General features: G+C 48.2%; 1 protein-coding gene across 1 annotated transcript in view; it reads left to right on the top strand.

The window, feature by feature from the left end:
- Positions 1-610: 610 nt before the first annotated feature.
- The window catches only part of LOC119445518 (pancreatic alpha-amylase-like), a 58,001-nt gene continuing 34,570 nt past the window's right edge, over positions 611-24,041 (top strand). The window contains exons 1-2 of the mRNA XM_037709783.2: positions 611-1,065; positions 11,246-11,403. Of these exons, the coding sequence (XP_037565711.1) occupies positions 799-1,065; positions 11,246-11,403 (425 nt within the window). The 5' untranslated portion in view covers positions 611-798. The remainder of the gene's footprint in view (positions 1,066-11,245; positions 11,404-24,041) is intronic.

Genomic DNA, 24,041 nt, shown 5'->3' with positions numbered 1-24,041 from the left:
TTTGCGATGTGTTGGTGTTGAGCTTTGGTGTTGCGCTCCTAGGCCCGAGGGCGCGGCACCAAAGCCCGGCGGCGACGGCGGCCGCAGTTCGATGGAGCGAAATGCAAAACACCGCCCCGTGTTCCGTGAATTGGGTGTACGTTAAAAATCCCGAGGTAGTTAATTACTCCGGAGTCCCCGACTAAGGCGTGCCTCATAATCATATCGTGTTTTTGGCACGCAAAACCCCAGAATTTATTTTTTCATTACTGTATCAGCATATTTTTTCAACTGAATCATTGTTTACGTTGTGTTTTACTTTTTTCTAATTATATTTAGGTATGAAGAACGTAAGCGAATAAATAAGCAGTTTTTAGTGCGCAAGGGCCGTGTTCGCGTCTTGTTGTCTTGTTAGTGTCATGTGCGTGCCTTCTTTACCGAGTAACCATAGACCAGACAGTCATTTATCTTCCTGGGCGAAATACCGGGTTTTTGCGTACTCGTTTCGCGAGAGTGATCGTTCTTTTATTGAATCACGAGACAAGCATAGGCAATCAATCGGCGATAATAGCTCGAGTACCCTCTTGGAGATAAGCCAGGCATGGTACTACGAGCGATGCGGTGCGTCGAAACGGCACACTTGTGCAGCCCTTGAAAGGAGGAAGTGCACCGGGCAGAACGGAATTGCAGGCGCAATATTTCAACCCCCTCGCACGCGTAGGAAGCCAAGGCTTATGTTTAAACGGCAGCGGTCATAAATCGTGAAAGAAAGAAAAAGCTTCGCCCGTACTTCCCGGGAAGAAAGAAGGCCGTCGCTAGATGAGTCGTTCAACGCATCCTTGTTTTTCTGCGCGTTGTAGGCAAGGTGTACGGCGACGCCCCGCAGAAATAATGTGGACGTTGCAGGTTTGGCTGTTGTTGACGGCTACGTTGCTGAATTGCTGCCACAGCACCTATGGAAGCAACAAGGAGCCGAACATGATTCCCGGCCGAAGCGTGATCGTGCACCTGTTCGAGTGGAGATTCGACGACATTGCCGAAGAGTGCGAAACGTTCCTTGGCCCGCGCGGCTACGGCGGTGTTCAGGCAAGTCGTGAAACTTCTCTCTATTACGGGACGCCCAGGCCAGTGCATCGTTTCGCGTATTTTTGTTGGTATACTATAAAACGTGGAATATTTCTTTATGTATGCACGTATATATATATATATATATATATATATATATATATATGCAGGGTGTTTCATTTTAGCTGCACCAAAATTTTTAAAATTGCCTGTGGCAGATAGCACCATTGTAATCCTTGATCTAAACTAATCGATGAGGCGGCCATTACTTCCACGAGAAATAAAAACGCCGAATTGAGTAATTAACATAATTAGGCTAATTAACTTTTTAATTATTTCTTTTACGGCACATCTTTCAATCTACGAATTATAGCCGCTGAGTTCGAAAATCGTATCCCCTTGGAACGAATTCTCAGGACTGCACCAGTTTCGAGATATTAATTTTCAAAGTGTCCGACGAAATACATGGGCGTTCCAGTTAACTTTGTGCTTCAATGCATAAAACAGCGTTTTCCTCAAAAAGTTAACTGGAAATGAAACACCCTGTATATATATATATATATATGGAGAGAGCGAGGGAGATACATATCAGCGTTCCTAGCAACTGTATGGGTATTGCAGTGACCCCGCGTTACAAAAATACGAAGACACTGGGAATCTTCAATTTGCCACTTCTGGCTACCAGAATCAGCCAGGACGATGTTGACTGTGCATGCTATCTGCATCGTGCTGAGCGCATGTTGGAGAGGCTCATCCCCACACGTTGCGGTGCCTTTCCGGTTCATCTTTCTCTAGTAGTATCCCTTAATTTTGAAATATCTGGTGTATCTATACGGTCATATCTCTCTTTCCTGCTGTTAGCGAACGCTGCGCTCCATCGTATATTAACAGATTCGCAAGCTCGAAACGGATGTGTTAACGAGGCGGTTGATGTTAATGGAATGCACTGGTTCAGTTATGACAACACGTACACTCGCTTATTGCTCTCATGATCGACCAATACTCTCTTTCCTGTGAATCTTGTCGCTGGTCACACGCGGCTTCCATTTTCATGCGCCCACCACAGCCCCAGCTCCATCAGTACAGGGGCAGAAGAGAAGCACCATCAGCCGAAACAAACTTTATGTAATCGAAGCCCAAGCAGGTGGCCAATAAATTATATGGGTATAAAGCGTACCCGATATCTTGCTTTTAGTGCCTTGTCAAACGATGACAGAACGCGAACTCATCAATTTCACCGGTGGGCGACGTGATCGCTGTGAGGAGGCATCCTCGAACGATGGCTTTCGGGGGTATACGATCACTTACGTGTGATTTCACGTCTTGGCATCGGACGCGTCGGACGCCGTTTGCTGCGCTGTGCAATGTGAGGTTAATTGGCGCATTGCGCGTCATGTGTCGAGTCGCACGAGATCTCGCAAAAGTAATCGTATCCCCAAATGCGATCGCTTTAGAATACCGCTTCAGCTCTTCGGCAAGCGTAACAATACATTTTAATGCTGGCGACGCTAAATGGGTTGACTACGCCGAGCGCGCGCCGGCCTCGCCGACGCTGCCACGCTGGTAGCATGTTTACGTTTATCCCGCGGCCAGCTGTCCCGGCGTTCGATTTTGCAAGCTTCCTGTTGTCTTGGGATCCCAGCACAAGTGACTTCCTATCAGGAGCGGGACTAGGTCGCTGCCATCTGGCTACCAGCGGGCTGCCAGAATTCCGAAAATCGAAAAGACCCACTGCTTTGATGATTCGGCCGGTGGCTCTTGATTGAATTTAGCCGGCCGACGGCCGATGCGTTTGTGTGTGTATGTGGGTGTGTGCATCCTTGCGGGTCTTTGTTCTCCTGCTGTCTTGAGCTGCTTTTTACTTGCCAAACCCACGATTTGATTATGACGCACGCGGTAGTGAGGGATTCCACATTAATTTAGACAACCTGGGGTTATTTAAACTGCAACCAATGCATGGTAACCGGGCGTTCTTGCATTTCAGCCCCATTTAAATGCGGCCTCCGCGGCCGGGATTCTATCCCGCGCCCTCGCGTTTAGTAGCGCAACTCCATTGCCTAGACCTTCCGTGGTGGAGACCATGGCAGGTCTTACCGACGCACACAAAGGTCGGCGCCGTAAGAAAAATTGAAAAAAAAGTTGCAAACAAGCAAATCAGTAACAAAAAATACAAGGAACATACATTGAACGGTTATAAACTTCGGGGCTGAAGAAAACACGAGCAGGTAGAACTGGGAGAACCACGGTAGAGTTTTCCGGTCTCAGCTTTCGCTCGGGCCCTAACTCCGATTCCGCCTATACAAATACATGTAAAAGTCAAAAATGGTTTTATCAGATAACTCCTGAACCAATTTTATCAAGTTTGCTGTATTTGAGAGAAGCAGGTAAATTCTAATGACGGTTCGAAACAAAATTTTGATATAGCCCTATTGCAAAACCCAGTATCCAGTGCCATGCCTGATTATGGGCCCAGTGTCGCGCGCTGGATGCTGGAACCCTGGCAAGGCGTGGCATACTGGGAGGCGCTGGACTTGGGGTACTGGTGCGAAATGCAGCACTAGAGCGAGAAATACGTGGTGCCTGGCTACCTTATATATTTTTTCGAATACAGAAAGAAACAAAGAGCGTTGTAATGCCATAAAAAAAAGAACAGTAAAACAAGAAAACACCAGGATTCGAACCTCCGACTTACAGATCCCAATCCCAGTATCTTACCACTTCGCCAAGCCGATTTTTTTCTTATTGCCGGTCTTTTACTTGACAGAAACACACTAATGTGCACACTTTCAAATATCACATTTGGAAACAATTATACAGGATGCAAGAAAAAAAAAGGAAGTAAAAAAACTACAAGCCTCCCGTCCGTGTTGGACCGGCGTTGTCACATCAAAATTCCTTCATGGCTGTCAAAGGTTCTAGCGTTGACAGCCAATCCGGCACACACTCTTGCATTTTCTGTGCTTGAATAAATCTTGCAATACATTCTTTGAAATTAATACGTGCAGGCCTAGCATCAGTATCACAATGGTACCCCGCCATTCGTGCGCGCCATAAACAGTGGAGCGCATTCAACATAATAAAGTCGTAGGGCACCCCGTCGTCATCCTTAATTGTTATAAATCTTATCCCGTGGGGGTCCAGCGGTAACTCTTTCTTGAGTGTTCGCTGTAACACATCCCAGAAGTAAACCCCCTCCCAACAGTGCAAAAAGACATGGTGAATGGTTTCGGGCTGCTTACAGATCAAGCAGTGCGATCCCCATGGTGCAGTACAACCCCGTTCTTTCATAAAAGTCTTGACGGAGAGCGTTCCGGTGTGAAGCTTAAAGAAAAAGGTTTTTACCCCTGGTGGTACCTGCATGCGTTTCACCCGTTTGAGCACATCCTGTCCAGGCCCTCCACTGTATATGGCTCTGTATAATGGCACTGGCAAAAGTACATCACAAAGATCTCTGTACAGTGTTTTCCTTTTCACTTCACTGAGATAATCATTCGAAAAACGCACAGAGAGGAAGCGTACACTATCGACCACTTCCTGGAAATACCCACGCGGTGTTCCGATCATGCTTTCCGTACTAACTACATGTTCCGGCAATGCGTCGCTCAACCTTAGCTGGCACACAGTGCGCAGAAAGGGGTCACGCACATCCCGAAAAAACAAAAATTGATTTACCAGCTGCCTAACAAAAAGATGAACCAAGCCCACACCCCCGTCCTTTACCCCTCTGAACAAGTTTGTTCGGCTACACCTTTCCCATGTCGAACCCCAGATGAAAACAGCAAACACTCTGTGCAGCCTTTGCACGTTTGCTCGGGAACAATACAACACTTGCATGACGTAGTACAACTTAGTTACACACAGTCGCTTTTGCAAAAATGTACAGGTTAGTACCTGTCCATCTGTCTGCTTTTTTCTTTTGTTTCTTTAGTCTGGCTCCTCTAGTATTCATCGCTAGTATTGTAGCTGTCGAGGGGAACACCTAGATACCGTGTCGGAGTTTTCACCCAGATCATGTTTGCGAAGTGGTCCGGTGCAGACGGCCACTGCCCGTGCCACAGCCCGAGGGATTTGCCCCAATTTACTCTGCTGCCGGTTACATCACAGAAATGTTTCACTACCTTAATTGTTTCGGTTATACTTGCTTTATCTGCACAACACACTGCAATGTCATCTGCATACGCGAGCAGCTTCACTTCAGTCGCTGCTACTCTAAAACCGCGTATTTTCTCATTTTCAGTAATCGCCAGACACATTGCGTCGATATAAATAGCAAATAGAAGCGGACTGAGGGGGCAGCCTTGGCGCACTGAACGCATGATGTTAATGGGGGCCCCCAGTGACTTATTAACAACTAATCTTGTTGTGCAATACTGGTACGCCAAAGCCACACCCTCAGTGATGATGGAACCGACGTTAACGTGATCTAGGATGGCAAACAAAATAGCATGAGCGACACAATCGAACGCTTTCTCGAGATCGAGCTGGAGGACTGCAACACCACCATAGGTGACGTCACAGCACTCCAGAACACACCGCATCTTATGGATGTTCGCAAAAATAGATCGGCCCTTGATACCGAAAGTTTGATGGTCAGCGACTATTTCCTTGATGACACCTTGGAGTCTGGTGGCTATAACCTTCATAAATATTTTATAATCAATGTTTGTTAATGATATGGGCCTGTAGGATGAGACGAGTTTGAGTTTATCTCTTTGATCGCTCTGCGGTATTAGAATTGTGTGAGCTTTCCCAAAAGAAGGTGGCAAGGTTTTCTGGTCATACGCGTTATTAAAGACGTCTGCTAACAGAGGGGCCAGTTCGCTTTTAAACATCTTATACCACCCAGCGCTGAGACCATCAGGTCCGGGTGACTTGCCCAAGTTCAAATTATCTATTGCAGTCTCGCCTTCTTTCTCGGTTATTTTGCCTTCTAATCCCTCTTTGGTGACATCATCCAATCGTGGCATACGATGAAGAAAGTGAGCTTTAAACCCCTCTACATTGGCTGCCTGAAATGCAAAGAGCGACTGGTAGTACTCGAAGAAGGCGCGGCCTATGCTCTCTTTGTCGTCAACAACAGTGCCATTCATTAAAATCTTATCGACGTTGTTTCGTCATCCGTATGCCTTCTCTAGACCGAGCGCCCTTTTTGTGGGCATCTCCCCCACCGCTAGTGCATCGGCACGTGCTCGCACAATGGCCCCTTGATACCGCTCCTTGTCGAACTGTTCGAGTTTATCTTTCACGTTGCGCACGTCGTCTTTATACGCACCAGGCTCTTTGCACTCAAGCGTTATCAGTTGCTTAAGTAGTGTTCTTAAACCCTTTTCTTTCATTTCCTTCTCATATTTTAGGTAGCTGGATCTTTCTAAGGCTTTCATTTTAACCTTTTGTTTGAAGCATTCCCACTTTTCTAGAATTGTTTCCGGTGTATCATCGCGTAATTGTGTAACCATATCGCGTACTGCCTCTGCAAATGGCTCGTCGTTAAGTAACTTGGCATTCATTTTCCAAAGATCCCAGTTAAACGCATGTCGCCTCTTCTCTATACCTATGCGACATTTTACAAGACAATGGTCTGAAAATGACACAGGTACAACGCAATGGTCGTGGCATTTTGGAATCGCATCCAACGAACAGTACATGCGATCCAATCGCGCATATGGCTACTGCCCTGATAACGCGTAAAAGTCACTTCACGCCCCCCTTCGAGACACTCAAAAACGTCGTCTAGTTCATTTTCGCCTATTATTTTTGCCAACACATCACTACTTCTATCACGCACTCCGGCATTGTTGACTCTGTCTCTCGCGCTCAGCACACAATTGAAGTCGCCTAACAGAATTACGCGCTTATCACACCGGACATACTGTTCCAGGTTCGAAAAAAATAAGACACGCTCATCCACTGAATTCGGCGCATATACGCATAGCACGCGGAATTCAACATCACTCATGATAAAATCACAAAAAACAATCCTTCCAGACGAACACGAAAATACACTTTGCCTCTGCAGTCCAGGCAGCGTCTTTACAAAAAGAAGGCAGCCCCCAGACGTGCCAATTGCATGGCTGACCGCAGCAAAATTCCTAGTCGTGAAACGTCGCACCATGCTCCCGGTCTCCTCCTCCCATCAACTTTAGTTTCCTGGACGGCTAGTACGTCTAGGTCGTGGTCAGTCACCAACCGCAGGACCTGACTTTGCCTACGACTAGCCGCCAACCCTCTCACGTTTAACGTGGCGATACTAAGTGACGGTATTGGAGCCATCGTGAACTAAAGAAAAAGTATGCCCGGAGCATAGTGCTTACCCCTCACGACTAGCCCTCGGCTAGTCACCTCCGGGACCTTCCGGCTTTCCGGCGTTGTTCCTTGGAGGCGCTTTGTCGCTGGGCGTTCTCTCGGGTGGGACGTTCGGCTTTGGCTTGAAGCCAATTCGCCTCCCAAGAGGAGTCTTTGTCGGCGGCCCCTCGCTGGAGCTCGTTGCACCCTCGTCTCGGTCCTTTGTCTCGTCGTGGGGGCGCTTGACTGGGCCTCCAGGAGTCGTAGTCTGGTCGCCGTCGTTGACGGCCTCGTCCTGTTGCATTGCCAACGTGTCGTCAAAGGGTGCGTCTTCACTAACACCCCCCGTCGCCAAGCCGATTCATGTTAGCCAATTCATATTTCGCCCTGTCAACGCGAAGACAGTGTTGCACCTTTGCACAGACCTCTCGCACAGACATGGTAGATGCGATATCGCCTTCAACTAAAGCTTACGCCTCTATCAGAACGAAAAAGTTGTTGTCTGTATTGCATAGTATGCCTGGAAGTGCTGCAACACTGATTTGTTTTTGCGATTGGTAAATTAACTACGAAAAAAGCCTTAAATGAACCGACCCGGGATGTTGTACGCGCTGTTACTGCCAATTTTGACAGCCGTTTCTTATTCTTCGCGCAAAGGTAATGCAACATTTCGATAGCTCGACAATGCTTTTCAGTCTGCACGTATGTTTAGTCACATATCTGCGTCAGAGAAGCGGTCGGTTAATGCGGCTGGCAGCCTTTGGCGACAGCACATATAGGTATGTTTAACGCGTCATATCGGCGCTCATCGCTTGTTCTGCCTACACTGTAGACACGAAAAAATGATCTCTTTAAAAACACCAATTGGAAAGCCCAACTAAAGAGTGACTCATCCTCGTGAGACTTGTTCATTCCTCAGCCCAGACGGGCCGATAGAGTGTAGACGGACTCGGCGGGTACGGTAGGCCTAACCTGACCTTCGGTGGAAGCGAACGATCTCGGTGTGGGTACCTGGCGAATGCGAAAATATTTGTATTCGAGCTTTAGAACCTTTTAACTATTATTTTTAGTGCACCAGGGAAAGTGGAAGCGCATGAATCGCCACAGCTTTGTTGTCGTTGCGAAAATATCAATCAGCGGCAGGCTTCCTGAGGTCCGTCCGGACGCGTCTGAACTGGCTGCTGGGTTTCGTGTCGACTGTACAACACTGCGACAATCCGCACTCATCGATTGCGTACAAACTACTAGAAAACGAGGCGTTATCTGCGTTTGCGTAATTTCGTTCACGAATACAGCTACCGCATACAGAATACCGCACAGTCAAAAGCGAAATTTACAAAGCGAAAGTGATATGAAATGTCGCATATGCATGGGCTAGCTCATGCACCTTTATTCCAAGCTGCAACACCGCCGACACGAAACAGACACTTATGATCCCAAATTATAGCGCAATTTAGGACAGGAGTCTGTTTTTTGAACAGGATATGCCCATTATATTGCATCAAGCATTTAATATTCAACAGCGCCTATACTCCGGCAGTGCGGCACAAACGAAACCAGCGCAGTCTACAGTACGAGCCAGCGTGCTCCAGCGAAGACCAGCGCGTGTACAGCGCACACCAGTGCGCCCCAGCGTCATAGCAGTGAAACCAGCACCTCGTCCAGTGTGACCCATCTCTTATCCAGCGATCTCACCAGTGTCGCAGTGACTCCCAGTGACCCCCAGCGTGCGCCAGCGTCCCCAGTCCCATCCAGTGTCAAAAAACGCGCTGGTTTCTTACTGGAAGGCACTGGGAGACGCTGGTTTTTGCAGTAGGGAGGGTAAATTATCTTTACAAATGTTGCCGATAATTGGTGCACTTCAAGAAACTGGCAGCACGAAATTTGCAATTCCGTAACTCTGCACCCGAAATGGTGAAATGCATCCCTTAGAGCATATCGATCAGGCGGAAAAATTCGGTACAACGATTTATATAATATGTGCATTTGTTGCAATCTTCATAAGAAGTCGCAGTTTCACCTGAAAGGCAAAGCATTAATTTCGATAGCAAATTTACTTGTAGAGAGCTATACGGAGTAAGGATAGTAGTTTTATCGGCTCCATAAACATGGAAGCATTCGCTTAATAACTGAGTTAACAAGCATGGTGTCAGCGTGCACAAGCAAACATGAATAGATCACACTCGATGACCGCAGACAACCACTGTCCAAACGCTGGCGTGAGCAAGCGCGGTGGCAGCAGCGACCGAAGGTTCGTGCGGTCTATCACTTCAACGGAAACTGACCAGGCGAAAGCACAGAGCACACAAAGGTAAGAGTCGTGTGGAGGTCCCTTTCAGGATACGGTGCGGGCGACAACCCTCAGCCGCGCAAAGTACAAGTACGCAGTCGCCGGCAGAGAACAAGCCGCCCCCGCTCCCTCCTGCGCTGCCTTCCCGCTTTCCTCCTTTGCCCAGTTCCCCATGCACGCGGTCACAAGATACGCAATTGGAACTGCAGCTAAACGTTGTCATCCCTCCCTCCCTCCATGTGCTTTCGCACGACAGAACACGCCGCGTTTGCTCTCCGCCGTGCGTTCGCTCTGCGTGAAAGCGTGCGTCCCTCGCGCGATTTCACTGGCACATATAGCATGCGGCGCGCGGCATCGATTTTATCGCCGTTGGACTTTATACGGAACGTCACGGCGACGGCAGAAATGCGCATGGAGTGTGCATATAATTGCTATCGCAATAAAAGGTTTTGCAGAAGTCCATTGAGAAGTTAGCTATGTCTTTCGTAGGGGTGTATATTCCATTTTGTCCGCTTTACTTGTATTATAGTAAATACCATGTGCAGAAGTTCTTATTGCTGAGTTCGAGCTGCAAGCTTCAGTTTCGTTTTTCTTATTTTGCAATATTCAACAATTTAGGAACATTTACGGCCTAAATAAAAAATCTGCTTCCTAGAGTGACTAGATTTTCACATTATCTTTGAAATCTAACGATCTTAATCTAAATCAGTACTGTGGTGGCCTATAGGAACACAATTTCTGCTGTTTCATATAGACAGCCCTTAGCTAAACCTTCCCCTTAAAACCGCTTGCATGGTGTTGCGCTGCTAAACACGAGATCGCGGGATCAGATCCTGGCCGCGGCGGCGGCCGCATTTCAATGGCGGTGAAATTCCAAAACGCTCATCTCCCGTGCATTCCGAGCGCGTTCAAGAAGGCCAGGTGGTCGAAATTAATACGGAGTGTCCCTGGTACGGCGTGCCCCGTGCTTTTGGCACATGAAACCTCCTAATTAGAAAAATTCAAACGGGTTGCCGTCGTGTTTGGGGCGGTGTCTTGTGTAAGTCTAGCGCTGTGGTGCTTGAGAATGCTGTCAACAGGCCAGACGAGTAAGCGCACACACATGATTCAATATTAGGCTGAATAACCCTCAGTCCCCAGCGGCTGCGAAGCACCTGACCGAGGCGGCGGTCAGACGTGCTACGTGGCAGAGGGTGCTAAGAATCTCTGGGTCCGGACAGGCCGCCAATGGAAAATGAACCTGGCAACGCTGAACACGTGCACCCTATTCGGTGCTCACACGCGCACTAATTCGGTGCTCTACTGTGCCGGCGGCTTTTCTATAGAGGCCACAGCCGGGAATGCTCGTCTGCCGATCGTTGTATGCCCGCTAAAAAACCGCAGGTGGTGCAGCACCCACGCTAGTCCCTGTGTTTGTCAGAAATGTTAAACGCAATCAATAAACAAACCAGTGTTCACGGTTTCGGGTGCAGCCTGCATTGAACCACTGTTTTGGAATCCTGCATTTTCCAGTCCTTATCAGAAGACAACAAATGCTACACTTACGAGTATAATAGTATTCAGTGTTCTTGTGGTTCGTTTTATAGCCAATTTTGCGGCGATCGTAATCCCTCTGTCTCCGTTAAGCAGACATCGCCGGTGAATGAACATGGCGTCGTCTTTGGAGAGACCGTTAAACGACCATGGTACGAGCGGTACCAGCCTGTCAGTTACAAAATTGGAAACCGGAGTGGCAATGAGACCCAATTTCGTGACATGGTTCGCCGCTGCAACCAGGCCGGCGTCAGGTGGGTGTTCACTTATCTTCCTGTTATCTTCGCGAGAACGTTTCTTTTCCCGCTAGAATATCTAGGCTTCAAACATGTGCGCCAAAAATTCCGACTATAACGAGACGGAAAACTAGCGCAACGGATAAACCTGATGCAGGAAAAGGTGTTGTTGCGAAAAAAAAAACATTCAGGGGACCGCCTTCGTCACGAATATGCTAATGCTGTAGCCAGGTGTTTCAGCAGGAAACAACGCATATACCGTGCGTTTGCGAGGCAACTACGTCAGATATTAACAATATAGAGATTTGAAACAAAATGTATTGACCATATTTCGTAGCCGCGGAACGGCGCACACGAGAGTTTGCCAGTACTATTATTGACCACATTTCACTAACTAGCTTATATTTACGACTTTAGTGGTGACATTGTACATTGCAAAATTGGTGTCACCGAGTACTTAAAGCACTACCTTTTGCTGGAAACTCGGCACCTTAGGCCACTTGTGAGAAATAAGTGCGCAAAACTCAAACGATATCGATTGCCGTTCCGGCTAAGTTTACACACTATTGGAATGATGCTGCACGCAATAATTGTAATGTGGAACCGCGATCCGTCTCCCGCAAAACAAGATTTGTATATTTTCAATTGGTGCTGGGCACAAAGTTCCTAGAAAAGCTTTGTGCTTGGAGTACTGGCAGTATTAAGTTGAACTCTTGCTAAGGAATAATCGAATACATTAGTGATTATCACCGAAATTGTAAGAACGCTTGGTTCGTAAATAGGATCGTTTGCCTAATCGCCTGTCCTAATGTTCTCAGACAGCCGTCCAAAAAAAAAAGGCAATTTTCCCCCGAAAGTCGAAGCACTGACTGCGATAGCAAGTGTTTAGCGTTGCGCTTGAACTTCTCGGACGTTGTTCTGACTTCACGCGGGTCCGACTGACGCGGACGCAATATACGCGGGTGCGCCAAAATTTCGGACCCCCCTAAAAGCTTTACCGCGCCGTGTAGGGCCTGTAATGACATCGCACAGGCTGGACTGCGCTGCTCGCTGGCCTCGTATGTTACCAGACTATCTATTAGTGCGGCATCCTCTTCATCGTTCCCTCTCGTCGGAACATTTCTGCTCTTTCACATTTTCTCATCCTTCTTTTACATGTTTTGCTATGATGTTAACTCATATGAGACGGTATTAAAACATAATCGTTGGTTGTGCCTGCGACAGCGTCAAATAACCAGTTTTCAACTCAGAGATATTTCCAAGTGCATAGAAAACATTGTCCACAAATTCTCGATGCTCAAGTATAAAATTTGCAGGATGACAGAAAAGAAAATGAAGCTTTGGTTTTAGTACAAGACAATTTGGCTTAGTGTATCGCTTTTATTTTTATTGCGATAGCAATTATAAGGACACTCTGCCGTCGCCGTGAAGTTCTGTATAAAGTCCAACGGCGATAAAATTGTCGCTGCGCGCTCTACGCTTTGTGTGAGAATGAGGCAAGGGCAAGGGGTCGAGGCGACGAAGAGGGAGGGAGGGAGGGGGGGGGGTGCGTTCTGCTCCGTCGGCTGCTGCTCACAGCGCGCCCGCGCGGGCACGATATATTGAAACCGATCTGCGAGGTGGGCGAAGTGCGCGCCCGCGCGGGCCTCATCTTCAAAGGGATCTGCGATGGGGACAAAGTGCATGCGCCGAGTGCCGGTAGCTCCGTATACACTGTGCTTTCGACGTTTAGTTCGTGTTGAAGCGAGACGAGAGACAGCGTGAAAGTTAATTTGCCCGCAGCTGCTGGCGCGCTTTCTCACTCAGGCGTTTTCACAGCTAGTTTCCGCGGTAATTGAGCGAGATGTGTTCATGTCTGCCTGTACCCGCGTGACACCGTGCTTGTCTATTTAGTTAGTAAGCGAATGTTTACAACTTTATACGGCCCGTTAAACTACTAACTTCGTATCGCTGTCTACTAATTTGCTATCGCCATCGATGCTTCGCCTTTCGGGGGGAAACTGCGACTTTACTATGAGCGCCACCGTATTGTGTAGGCACTGGCGCCATCTATGGGCAGTCGGTATGCTGGCCTGTGCGAACGCTCCGTGTAGTATGCCAGGTATACACTCGGTGGCAGTTACTGGTGTTCGTTTTCGTGCCTGTATAGTATAACGTGGCGTCTTCTAAATGGCAAATGGTTCTTTGAGATGTTCTGATGAGTTTTAAGTCGACATGGCTGGAGTTTCTGCTTGAGCTGAGGCGGATGGAGCACCGAGCGCGGTGTGGGGAGCTCAGTAGTGCATTTCTGAAAATTCGTTTCACGAATGTGACCTTACCCCAGTATTGCCAATGTAAATGTACGCTGTTGTTTAGCAGCAATGAATAGTTACGAAACATAAGACGGTGCTAACCGCGTGGGTACTGTTTTGGTGGAGAATGAGTTGTGCTGTTACATTGAAAAAAGTTGTAATTGTTATATGTAGATACATTGCGCGACTACCTCTTGCGCCCACGAATAAAATAGTTTTGGTTTCTAATAACAGTGTGAATCACACTTGTCGAGCGATCGGAGGCGGACTGCGCGAGCGTCCGAAGCAGCCGTAGGTAGATGCGTGGTTATATACAGGGTATCCCAACTTTCATGCGCCAAGATATAAAAAAAGCAATTCCGTTACTCGAACAAAACCCAGTGCATATTGTTTACAGTACAGTGGAGTACCAGCCAGTAGTTTTTTCGTTAATAAGCTTGAATTGGGTAATTGTAATTACTCGAGAAGTACTCTCCTAGTTATCAAAGTGTCCAAGAGAAAATTGTAGAGCAACATGAAAAACTTCCAATACAGCTTTCTGTTGCTCAGTACGTGCTACATAAAAGTGTTTTTGCGAGCGTGAAAGAAGCCCGCGAATACACTCAATGTGCCTCGAAGCGGCCAGTCGCGCGGCAATTTTCTCCCTAAGCAGAAAACATCTGTATCATGCTGTTTAACAACCGCATTGATCGCTGTGTTGAGCAACACCATCGGCTTCATCTTTTTGCAGGAGCCCAACGTAGACCAGCATAGTAATTTCAGGACTACTAGATTTTAAATTCTTGAGAACGATGCCAATGGCTTGCGCAAATATTTTATAACGGTTCGCGCTTAGATGCTTTGAGTTTGTTGAAGGTTGGTCGCACAAGAGTAATCTTATGTTTTAGTTCTTGCGCCAAGCGACCAGACAGTGAGAAGATTTTCCAATTCACGCTGGCATTTCAGAGGCACCACTGCCCTTCACCGAATAAAAACCGATACAGGCTAAATAGCAACATGAGCACACTCCGCGGCTGATGATGCGCGTCGCATCTTTGCGCAGCCAAGGGAAATTTCCACATGCTGTAGTTACCGCTGCACCGAAATGCTACAGAGTGATTCTTAGACGACCTATTATGAAGTGACATCCCGCAAATTTCACGGAGAGCGAGCTAAAGCATCTCCAAATAGTTCCACAGAACGCGACGGCAACACAAGCGGCGCCACGCCCGCTCGCACAAGCGGGAGAGGATGAAAGGCTCCCCGCGCACCCTTTCCTGCTCGCCCGATGAAAACCTATACGTATCGACGCGATTCTGGGGATTGATTTTCTTCGAAAGTATGGTGCTACTGTAGACTGCGGCGCTGGTGAAATTTTGTTGTCTGCTTTTATAGAGGAGTCTGCACGCTGTCAAGATACCCTCGCCGTCATAAAGGACGCCCTGCTGCCACCACAGTCGATGGCTATAGTGCCCATTGATGCCTTTGCTACAGATACTGCCGCGTCTGCTGTACTTGTAGACCCGGTCCATGTGAAATGCGCTCAGAAAAAGAAACAAAAAAGCAACGACGATTACGATACTCCCTTCTGCGAATTTTGGCGAGCTGGTTAGATGTTTTCAATTCGAGATATACTGTGGCAAAGAATTTGATTCTGAACTACAGAGTCCTCTCGGCGGCGGCGTTGAGCCTCCGCTCGGGCATCTCGTTTAGCAGCAGCGGCAGACGAAGCATTTGCACCGGTTGCATCGCTCATTGCTCAGAAAGAAAGCGTGAACCCGGGAAAGCGTGGCTCGCGCGGAGCACATTGTCTAGCGGCGGTGGCGCAGGCGAAGTAGCGCATGCGCAGTGGGTCCGAAGCGCACGACAGCGCTTTGATTCCACATATGGTATCGGTACATGCGCTCGCCGCATGCCTGGTCGCCGCCATTGACCACGTCTCGTGCGGCACTCCGCTTTCTTCTCAGCCTTTCGTCATACAGTCCTCCTCCGCTTTCCTCATCATGCTTCCGCTGCAGCCTCCTCCTTCTCTGCTTTCCTCCACGTGCTCTCTTCGCTATCATTGTCTTTCATCCCCCGCAGCGCTCCGTGTTCCCTCTTTCATACTTCGGTGGACTCGTTCGCTCGGTTACGCCGAGGGACGCCGACGCTCAAAGCAAGAACGGACGCCTAAAAGCTGCGATTTCAAATGTTCTTGTGCCGCCTTGCGTTCTTTCAGTTCTAATTGACCATCCGCCTTATGGGTCCTGAATTTTCTCGGGAGCCTGTTGTATGCCCAGTGGAATGCAGTTAGCCCTGTTCGAGCAAAACGCGAGCTGTTGTATAGCGGCTTTAAGTGATGAAAAACCAGAGTGTGTCGCTGTCCAACAGCCCTTGATTTTGCTCAGCGTGTCTAATAAGGTGGCACAGCAGCGTAACGTGACTGACACGAGATCCGCCCATCCTATCTGGGAGGAACAGCGCCGCGTCTCATCAGCAGAGCGCAAAATTCTAACTCAGCTGTTGGAAGACATCTTTAAGAAAATGTTATTCAGGAATGATAAATTCACTGGACTATTGCTCGAGTTATCCTTCTAAGGAAGCAATGCGGTTCTTCGAGGTTTTGTGTGGACTACGGACGTTTCAACTCTGTCACCAAGAAGGATGTATACCCGCTTTTCTGTAGTGATGACGTCATTGACTGCTAGCATTCGGCTTCGTATTTCTCTTACCCGGACCTGAGGTCAGGCTATTGTGAAATCAGCACGCATTCGGATGACAAGGAGAAAAGAGCCTTTATAACTCCAGATGAGTTGTTTAAATTTAACGCAATGTCCTTCGGTCTATTTAATGGCTCCTGGCGCTTGACGCGCACATTTCCTCGTGAATAAAGTGGGACGTTCGCTATATTATCTTGATGGGCAGGTACATCGTGATTTTTAGCCCCACACTTCGCGAGCACAACTGTCATCTTGACATTATCCTTACCCCGCAGGGGCGTCTGCGTCAGCAGGCGTTTGGTGTGTGGCGACACCACGGACCCGAGCACACGAGGGTTGGTCCCTCCCACGTTTAACCGTGCGTGGCCTAGTCGTGTCCGGGGAAAAGGGGATCCTGGGGGGTTGAGCCGATGCCGGGTGTTCGGACCTTTATGGCCCCTCGGCGGAGGCAACACACCTCTTTGGCGTCGGCTTCAGATAGACGGCACCCCCGGACTGACGCACCCGGGGGAAATCGGTAGTTGCCTTTTCCTGTCGCTCTCACCCTCCAACCTTCGTCTTTCTCTCTCACTTTTTATCTCTCCTGTCTTCTTTTCGCTTCGTTTTACTTCCAATTTTCCAGGCATCAAGGGTTAACCTGGTGTAGTTTTCCAACCTTGGGTCTATTACATTAGGTTATTGTAGCTAAGTACAGCTGGCGTATGCATTTCCTTCGGGACTCGCAGCGTCCCCTTGTTGGGCTTGGTGGTGGGCGGCTGGCATAGCTGCCGAAATTATAGCAACTTATATGGCTTTTTCGTCGTTGCCCCGACTCCCCGATCGTGCTCTTTCCAAGAGAGGGCGCGCCGATGACTCCCTGGAACTTTTCGTCCAGACCCGAGGTACCACGTTCTAAGTTGTCAAAACACTGATAAAACTGCAAGAACACTATCACCCTTAGTTGTTGCGGAATGCCTCACTGAGAAACTAGGTCCCGACTATAAGGTCACAAAAATGGCCAGCGGGGATCTGTTCCTAGAACTAAGTGACAGGAATCAGTTCGAGAAACTGTACGTAATTGCTGAAATTGGCAATACCCCCGTCTCGAAGAACACCCACCGTTCTCTGAACAGTGCAGGCGGAGTCATATCGGAATAAGATTTCCTAGACTTGAGTGAAACCGAGCTCCTTGAGGGCTTAAAGGAACAGCACGTGACAAATGTCCAAAGAATAAAGATCAGGTGGATCAGGTGGCACTAAACACTTAATTTTGACGTTTTGCACAAGTACATTACCAGAATATATTGAAACAGGCTATCTCAAAATCAAACTTAGACCCTACGTTCCAAACCCGCACCGCTGCTTTAAGTGTCAGCGATTTGGTCACGGCTCTGAAAGCTGGAGGGGCCGCACCACATGTGCAAAATGCCAGTCGGACGATCATCCTGCCGACAATTGTACTGAGACACTACACTGCGCAACCTGCGACGGTGACCATCCTGCATACTCCCGCTCATGTCCTTCCTGGAAGAGAGAAAAAGAAATAATAACGTCAAAGGTCAAAGAAAACATTTCCTTTCAGGAAGCGCGAAAGCGCATTTCCTTCATACATACCGCAGGGTATGCTGGTGTTGTGCGAAAGGGGGCAACGCCGCAGCAGACTCCGTCATCGGCCCGGCCCACAATGAGTGTGGCCGCGGCTGTGCCACCAGCCCCCCAGGCGACAGCAGCCAGCGCTGCTGCGCCATCTTTTAAGAAGGCTCCATCAACCTCTGGGTTGGTGGCCTCCAAGGCCCTGCTTTTTGAGGCAAGGCCTGAAAACACCCTGCTCGAATGAGCGGACGTCCAGCAGCTCCCAGGAGTCGATGGACACAACTACACGCCAGCCGGCGCACCCAGCGCCTCGTGAGCGGCGCGAGTCTCGCGACCGCTCCAAGAAAGACAAACCACAGATTACGGGGCCTGCAAAGGCTCCGTAAACCAACTTGACTCCTCTTGACACACAGCACAAGAACACAAACAATATGAATACAGAAATATTACACTGGAACGTTAGGGGTCTTATGCACAACCTCGACGACATTAAAGGGCCCCTAAACCACCCAGAGGTCGAAATTTAGTTGTGGTGTTGCAGTTGTGCACGAGTCTACAACGAACACGAAGCCGCGAGAATTTTTCGCAATGGTGCCTTAATAGCGGAGTTACACGCGTTTGATGATCGAAACACGGCCTCGCTCGTTTCGCTCTTTCCTTCGCTACTCTCCTCGTCGGCTCATCTCTCCTCGCCGAGTGCTGCTCCAAATGTCACGTGACATACGTCATCGCCAACGCGCTTCTCAAAACACCTCCCACTTCCGGTTAAAGCATGTCCACGCTGCGGCAATTATACCGACGGCGAACCGTGCCCGGCCTACCGTGCCCTAAAACGTCTGCCGTGCGAGAGGTGTCCAAAGTAGACGGTAGTTCGGCCGGCACACCGCCCGCAGCACGATCAACGGGCCAATCTACGACTGTGAAGGTGCACGCCTCCGCCACCGGCGACGAAAACTTCGGCTGCAGCTTCTGTTCCAAGCAAAATAATTTTCCCTATATAAAGTGATGCGTAAATTGTAAATTTTATGAAGAACGATATCCACTGTCAAACGTTAAACATGAACTCGAGAGCTCCGATACTTGTCGAGCTCAGCTGCCGTGCACGGCTACCGAGGGGAGACGACCGGCTCGGCTGTGCTCGCATCGCAGCCGACGGCGCCGCTAATATAAGTGTTTCCATCTTCGTGCACAATTATTGAGAAGAGCGATAACAACGGTAAGAAAATATTGCGGCTTGTGAGCGTCGGTAATATTCCGAAGCGCCGTCCATTTTAGCTTTGAAGTGAGCCGGAAAAGGCCTAGCGACGATATCGGCGCCGTCGAGCGATCGGCAGCGGTGGCGGTGAGGCTACCGCACAAATGGGTCCCGGTCTCATCCTCTCTATGGCAAGGAAATCTCGCCGTTCGCGAGGAAAACCGCCGTCGAACAGGCGGCCCGCGAATGGCAAACGGCCTGCGGCGAGTTACCGTGCCGGTAACGGGGACGTGGACTTCTCGGCTACCCGCTGTTGCTGCGCTGGCGGCCCGTGTTCATGCGAAGCGTGCCGCTATAGACCCTGTGTTGCGCGCTCGTCTACAAAGGCCAACAATGTCGCGCTCTGTTCGCGCAGCTAATCAGACCGCTAAGCATGACTGTGTTGGAACGCGAGCAATTTGGCACTTGCGTTGCGGGCTGCAATTACCGATTCGCAAGGGCGCACAAGCGAGCAACACAAGGAAGAGCAAAGAGCACGCGTACCTGCTAGCAGACAAACCGGAAGTCCTTGGTTCTTGTTCGACCAAAGGGCATCGTCCTCGACGCTGACATCACCAGATTCACCCTGCTGACATCGTGACGACCTCTGAGGATACCGGAAAGGCCAGGAGAGGAGTACGGCATTGTTTTTTTATTTATTTTGTGGCACGCTCACGGCGCGTAGTGCTGCAGCGTTTGGCATCGTTGATCGTCACGGCATTCGGAACTCGATGCGCGTGTTTACTTGAAATGTTCAAAAAATATCTGAGATGGTTTAGGGGCCCTTTAAAGAACTTCTACACAAATACAATCCAACGGTGTTGTGTGTTCAGGAGACACATCTTAAATCTACTCAAACTTTCTCCGGAAAGACCAAGACGACGCTGCAGCGTCGTCCGGTGGTGTAGAAATAGTTGCCGACAAGACTGTAGCTTGTCGACATGTACCCTTCAGATGCCCCTTGAGGCAGTCTCAATTCGGGCAATTCTTTTTAGTTAATTGACAACCGTGTGTGCCGTTTACATACCCCCGAATCATCATCTTGAAAAAACGGACTTTTATAACCTCATGGATGAGCTTTCCGAGCCTTACATACGCGTGGGAGACTTTAACGCTCACAACACGATGTGGGGAGACTCACAATACGACAGCAGACGTCGATTCATATAAAGTTTCTTAGTAAATTCCGGTGAATGCCTATTCAATAAAAAGGAACCGACTTATTACAATAGCACAATTCTTATTCTTCTATAGACCTATCGATTGGCTCGGCAGCTCTTCTTCCTTACTTAGAGTGGAGCGTTATTAAAAATCCATACGGAAGTGACCACTTCCCTGTAATGTTAAACCTAATTCATCAAGATGAATGTCCTCCACTTGCGCCTCGATGGAAACTAGCGTCCGACGACTTGGATCATTTTAAAGAAGCGACTTGCTTATCGCAACATTTTATCACCGATTTTAGCATTGACGACGCGGTAGGATATTTTACCGCTTTTATCATCGAGGCAGCAAATAAATTCATTCCACAATCAAGCGGTAGCTCATCCAGCAGACGAGTGCTATGGTGGAATGATGAGTGCATGGAGGCGCGCAAAAAAAAAAAAAATAAAGCGTGGGGCATACTTCGCCGATCCCCAACTACAGAAAAGTTGAGGAATTTAAAAACATAAAATCACAGGGAAGGCGAGCGCGACGCCAAGCTAAAAGGGCAAGCTGGGAGAGGTTCCTGTCCGGCATTATTTCATACACACAGGAGGCAAAAGTGTGGAACGGACTAAGGAGGCTTAAGGGACAAGTTCACCCACTGCGCGTGGTTGATACAGAAGGAACCAAGTTGGAAGACCAGGCCGACGCCCTTGGTGAACACTTCGAGCGCGTGTGTAGCTCCACCCACTATTCGGAGAGCTTCCTGAAATATAAAGCAATAGAAGAACGTAAGCCACTGAACCGGAAATGTAGCCCAAACGAATTGTTATAACCGTCCTTTTTGCATTCCCGAACTTAAAGCCGCCTTGTCAGCTTGTCAGAGCTTTGCACCGGGTCCGGATAGAATCATGTACGATATGATTAAGCACTTGCACTGCGACACGCAAATCACACAATTCACACTTTTCAATACCATCCGGGTGGCTGGGTATCTCCCATCTAAATGGAAAGAAGCTATTGTCATCCCAGTTTTGAAGCACGGTAATGATACTTCATTGCTGACCAGCTACCGTCCTATAGCGCTTACGAGCTGCCTTTGTAATCTTTTTGAGAAAATGATCAATCGCCGTCTTGTACATTTCCTAGAGTCGAACAAAATGCTTGACCCATTTCAATGTGGCTTTACTGAAGGCCGATCTACAACCGACCACCTCGTGCGCATCGAAGCAAACATACGTGATGTATTTGCACACAAGCAGCATTTCTTGTCTATATTTCTCGATATGGCAAAGGCGTGCGACACGACATGGCGGTACGGTATATTACGAGACCTCTCGCAGATGGACATTCGAGGGAATATGCTTAGCACTATAGAAAGCTACCTGTCTAAACGCACTTTCCGAGTTAGAATAGGCAATGTATTGTCCCGTCCATTTACACAAGAAACTGGTGTACCTCAAGGAGGCGTGCTCAGTTGCAAGCACTTCATTGTTAAGATGACCTCGCTCCGTGCATCGCTACCTCCAGCAATTATCTGTTCTGTCTATGTAGACGACGTGCAATTAGGCTTCAAATTTTGTAACCTCGCAGTTTGTGAACGACATGTACAGCAAGGCCTAAACAAAGTGTCTAAATGGGCAGAACAACGGATTTAAACTTAACCCCCAGAAACGTTCCTGTGTTCTTTTTACAAGAAAGCGAGGACTAGTTCCCGATCCCAGTTTCGAAGTATCTGGGCAACGAATACCTGTGAACAAGGAGCACAAGTTTTTAGGTATTGTGCTTGATGAAAAATCCACCTTCATTCCACACGTCAAATATCTGAAGGCTAAATGCCTAAAAACAATGAACCCAATAAAAATTGTCTCTCATACAACATGGGGAACTGATAGGAAATGCCTCTTGAACCTCTACAAGAGCGTTGTTGGATCTCGTTTGGATTATGGTGACATGGTATATCACTCTGCCATGCCGAGTGCGCTAAAAATACTACTTCCCGTCCACCATGTGGGTATCCGCCTGGCCACATGCGCCTTCAGAACAAGCCCTATTGAGAGTGAGTGGCCCCTTCACCTACAAAGAACATACAGCAGTTTCACATATTTCCTCAAAGTACGGTCTGACCCTTGACATCCTTGCTACAAACATGCTAACGATGTGGCAGGTGCTCCACTATTCTATAATCGACCGTCAGTGAGAGAGCCTCGCTCAATGCGAGTCAGAAAACTTAGTGATGAAATGAATGTCCAAATCCTCGAACATTGCCTAATGGCTCCAGTAAAGCTGTTACCGCCGTGGCAATGGCAAATCGTTCAATGCAACACATCATTTGTAGATGTTGCAAAACACGCTCCAGATGCGCACATAAAAATGCAATTTCGACAGCTCCAGTCGAAGTATACCTGCTCAGAGTTCTACACAGATGCGTCAAAGTCACAAGCCGGCGTATCTTACGCGGCTGTGGGACCATCGTTTTCGGAATCTGACGTTTTACATCCTGAAACCAGTATCTTCACGGTGGAGGCCTATGCAATACTGTCGGCTACTAAACACATCAAGAATGCAAAGCTCCCAAAGGCCATCATATTCACAGATTCACTAAGTGTCGTAAAAACGTTGAAATCGCTACGAAAACAGAAAAATCCTGTAATAAACGACATCTATTCGCTGCTCTGCAATAAGTGTGCTTCTAACCAACAGGTTGTAGTATGTTGGGTGCCTGGGCACAGGCAACTAACTTGCAGAACTTGGGTAACGAACTTGCAGATAAAATGGCAACTTCCATAGCAACACATCCTAGCAAATCGTCCATACCCTTTCCTGCCACAGAATTCAAGCCATTTTTGCGCAAAAAAACTCAGGAAAGTATTGGCAACACTTATGGCTTGAACAAACACTGAATAAGCTCCATGTAATTAAGCCACTTTGAGGCAACTGGCCATCAGTAACAACATTACGACGATCTGAAGTACTCTTCTGCCGCCTCAGAATAGGGCATACATATGATACGCACTTGTCGTCTTTTAACTGGCGCTGATCCTGCCCTCTGTGGCAGATGTGGCGAAAGGCTGACCTGACCGTACTCCACGTGTTGCTGGAGTGCCGGGTAGCAGAAGCAGAGTGAAGAAGGTACTTTCCTCTAGCATACAAAAAAAAAAAAAACATATCCCCTTACATCTGACACTGTTTCTTGGCCCAGAACCTCTGTTTGAAAACAAGGTAGTGCGTAACTTTTTAAATGATGTTGTGCTGCATGCTCAACATCCCTCCCTCTATCTAGAGGGTATCGCTGCGAGCGAAGTGTTTTGTAGAGCACGCGCCTCCTGGCCCTTGTGCTCAAGGGTCTTCGTGAGGCGGTAGTGCTAGTGAATCGGCACATTTTTCTTCGTTTTTCTTTCGCCCTACTCATTTTAGAATATACATTATAGTAATCGCTCACATCACCTGTCCTTAACACTATTTTAATACTTGCGTATTTTACGTACCTTACAGGAAATATGTTAGGCCTCTATACAGCCTCGTTGCACTCTTCGCATTCACATCATCGATTTCCCCATACCATTTCTTGGCGATCTTTGGTCGTCCCTGGCCCTTGCGCCAAAAACACCATGCATCATCATCACATTATCCTTACATGCCTTGAGACAGCTGCGCTCACCTTGAATTCTAAGACGTGTCACTTTGGCTATAGTGAAACTCTGGCTTTCAGTCATCTTGTCGACAAGCACGGTA

This window comes from Dermacentor silvarum, chromosome 3, assembly GCF_013339745.2.
Source record: "Dermacentor silvarum isolate Dsil-2018 chromosome 3, BIME_Dsil_1.4, whole genome shotgun sequence".
Classification (NCBI taxonomy): domain Eukaryota; kingdom Metazoa; phylum Arthropoda; class Arachnida; order Ixodida; family Ixodidae; genus Dermacentor; species Dermacentor silvarum.
This window is presented reverse-complemented; position numbering and strand designations above follow the sequence as displayed.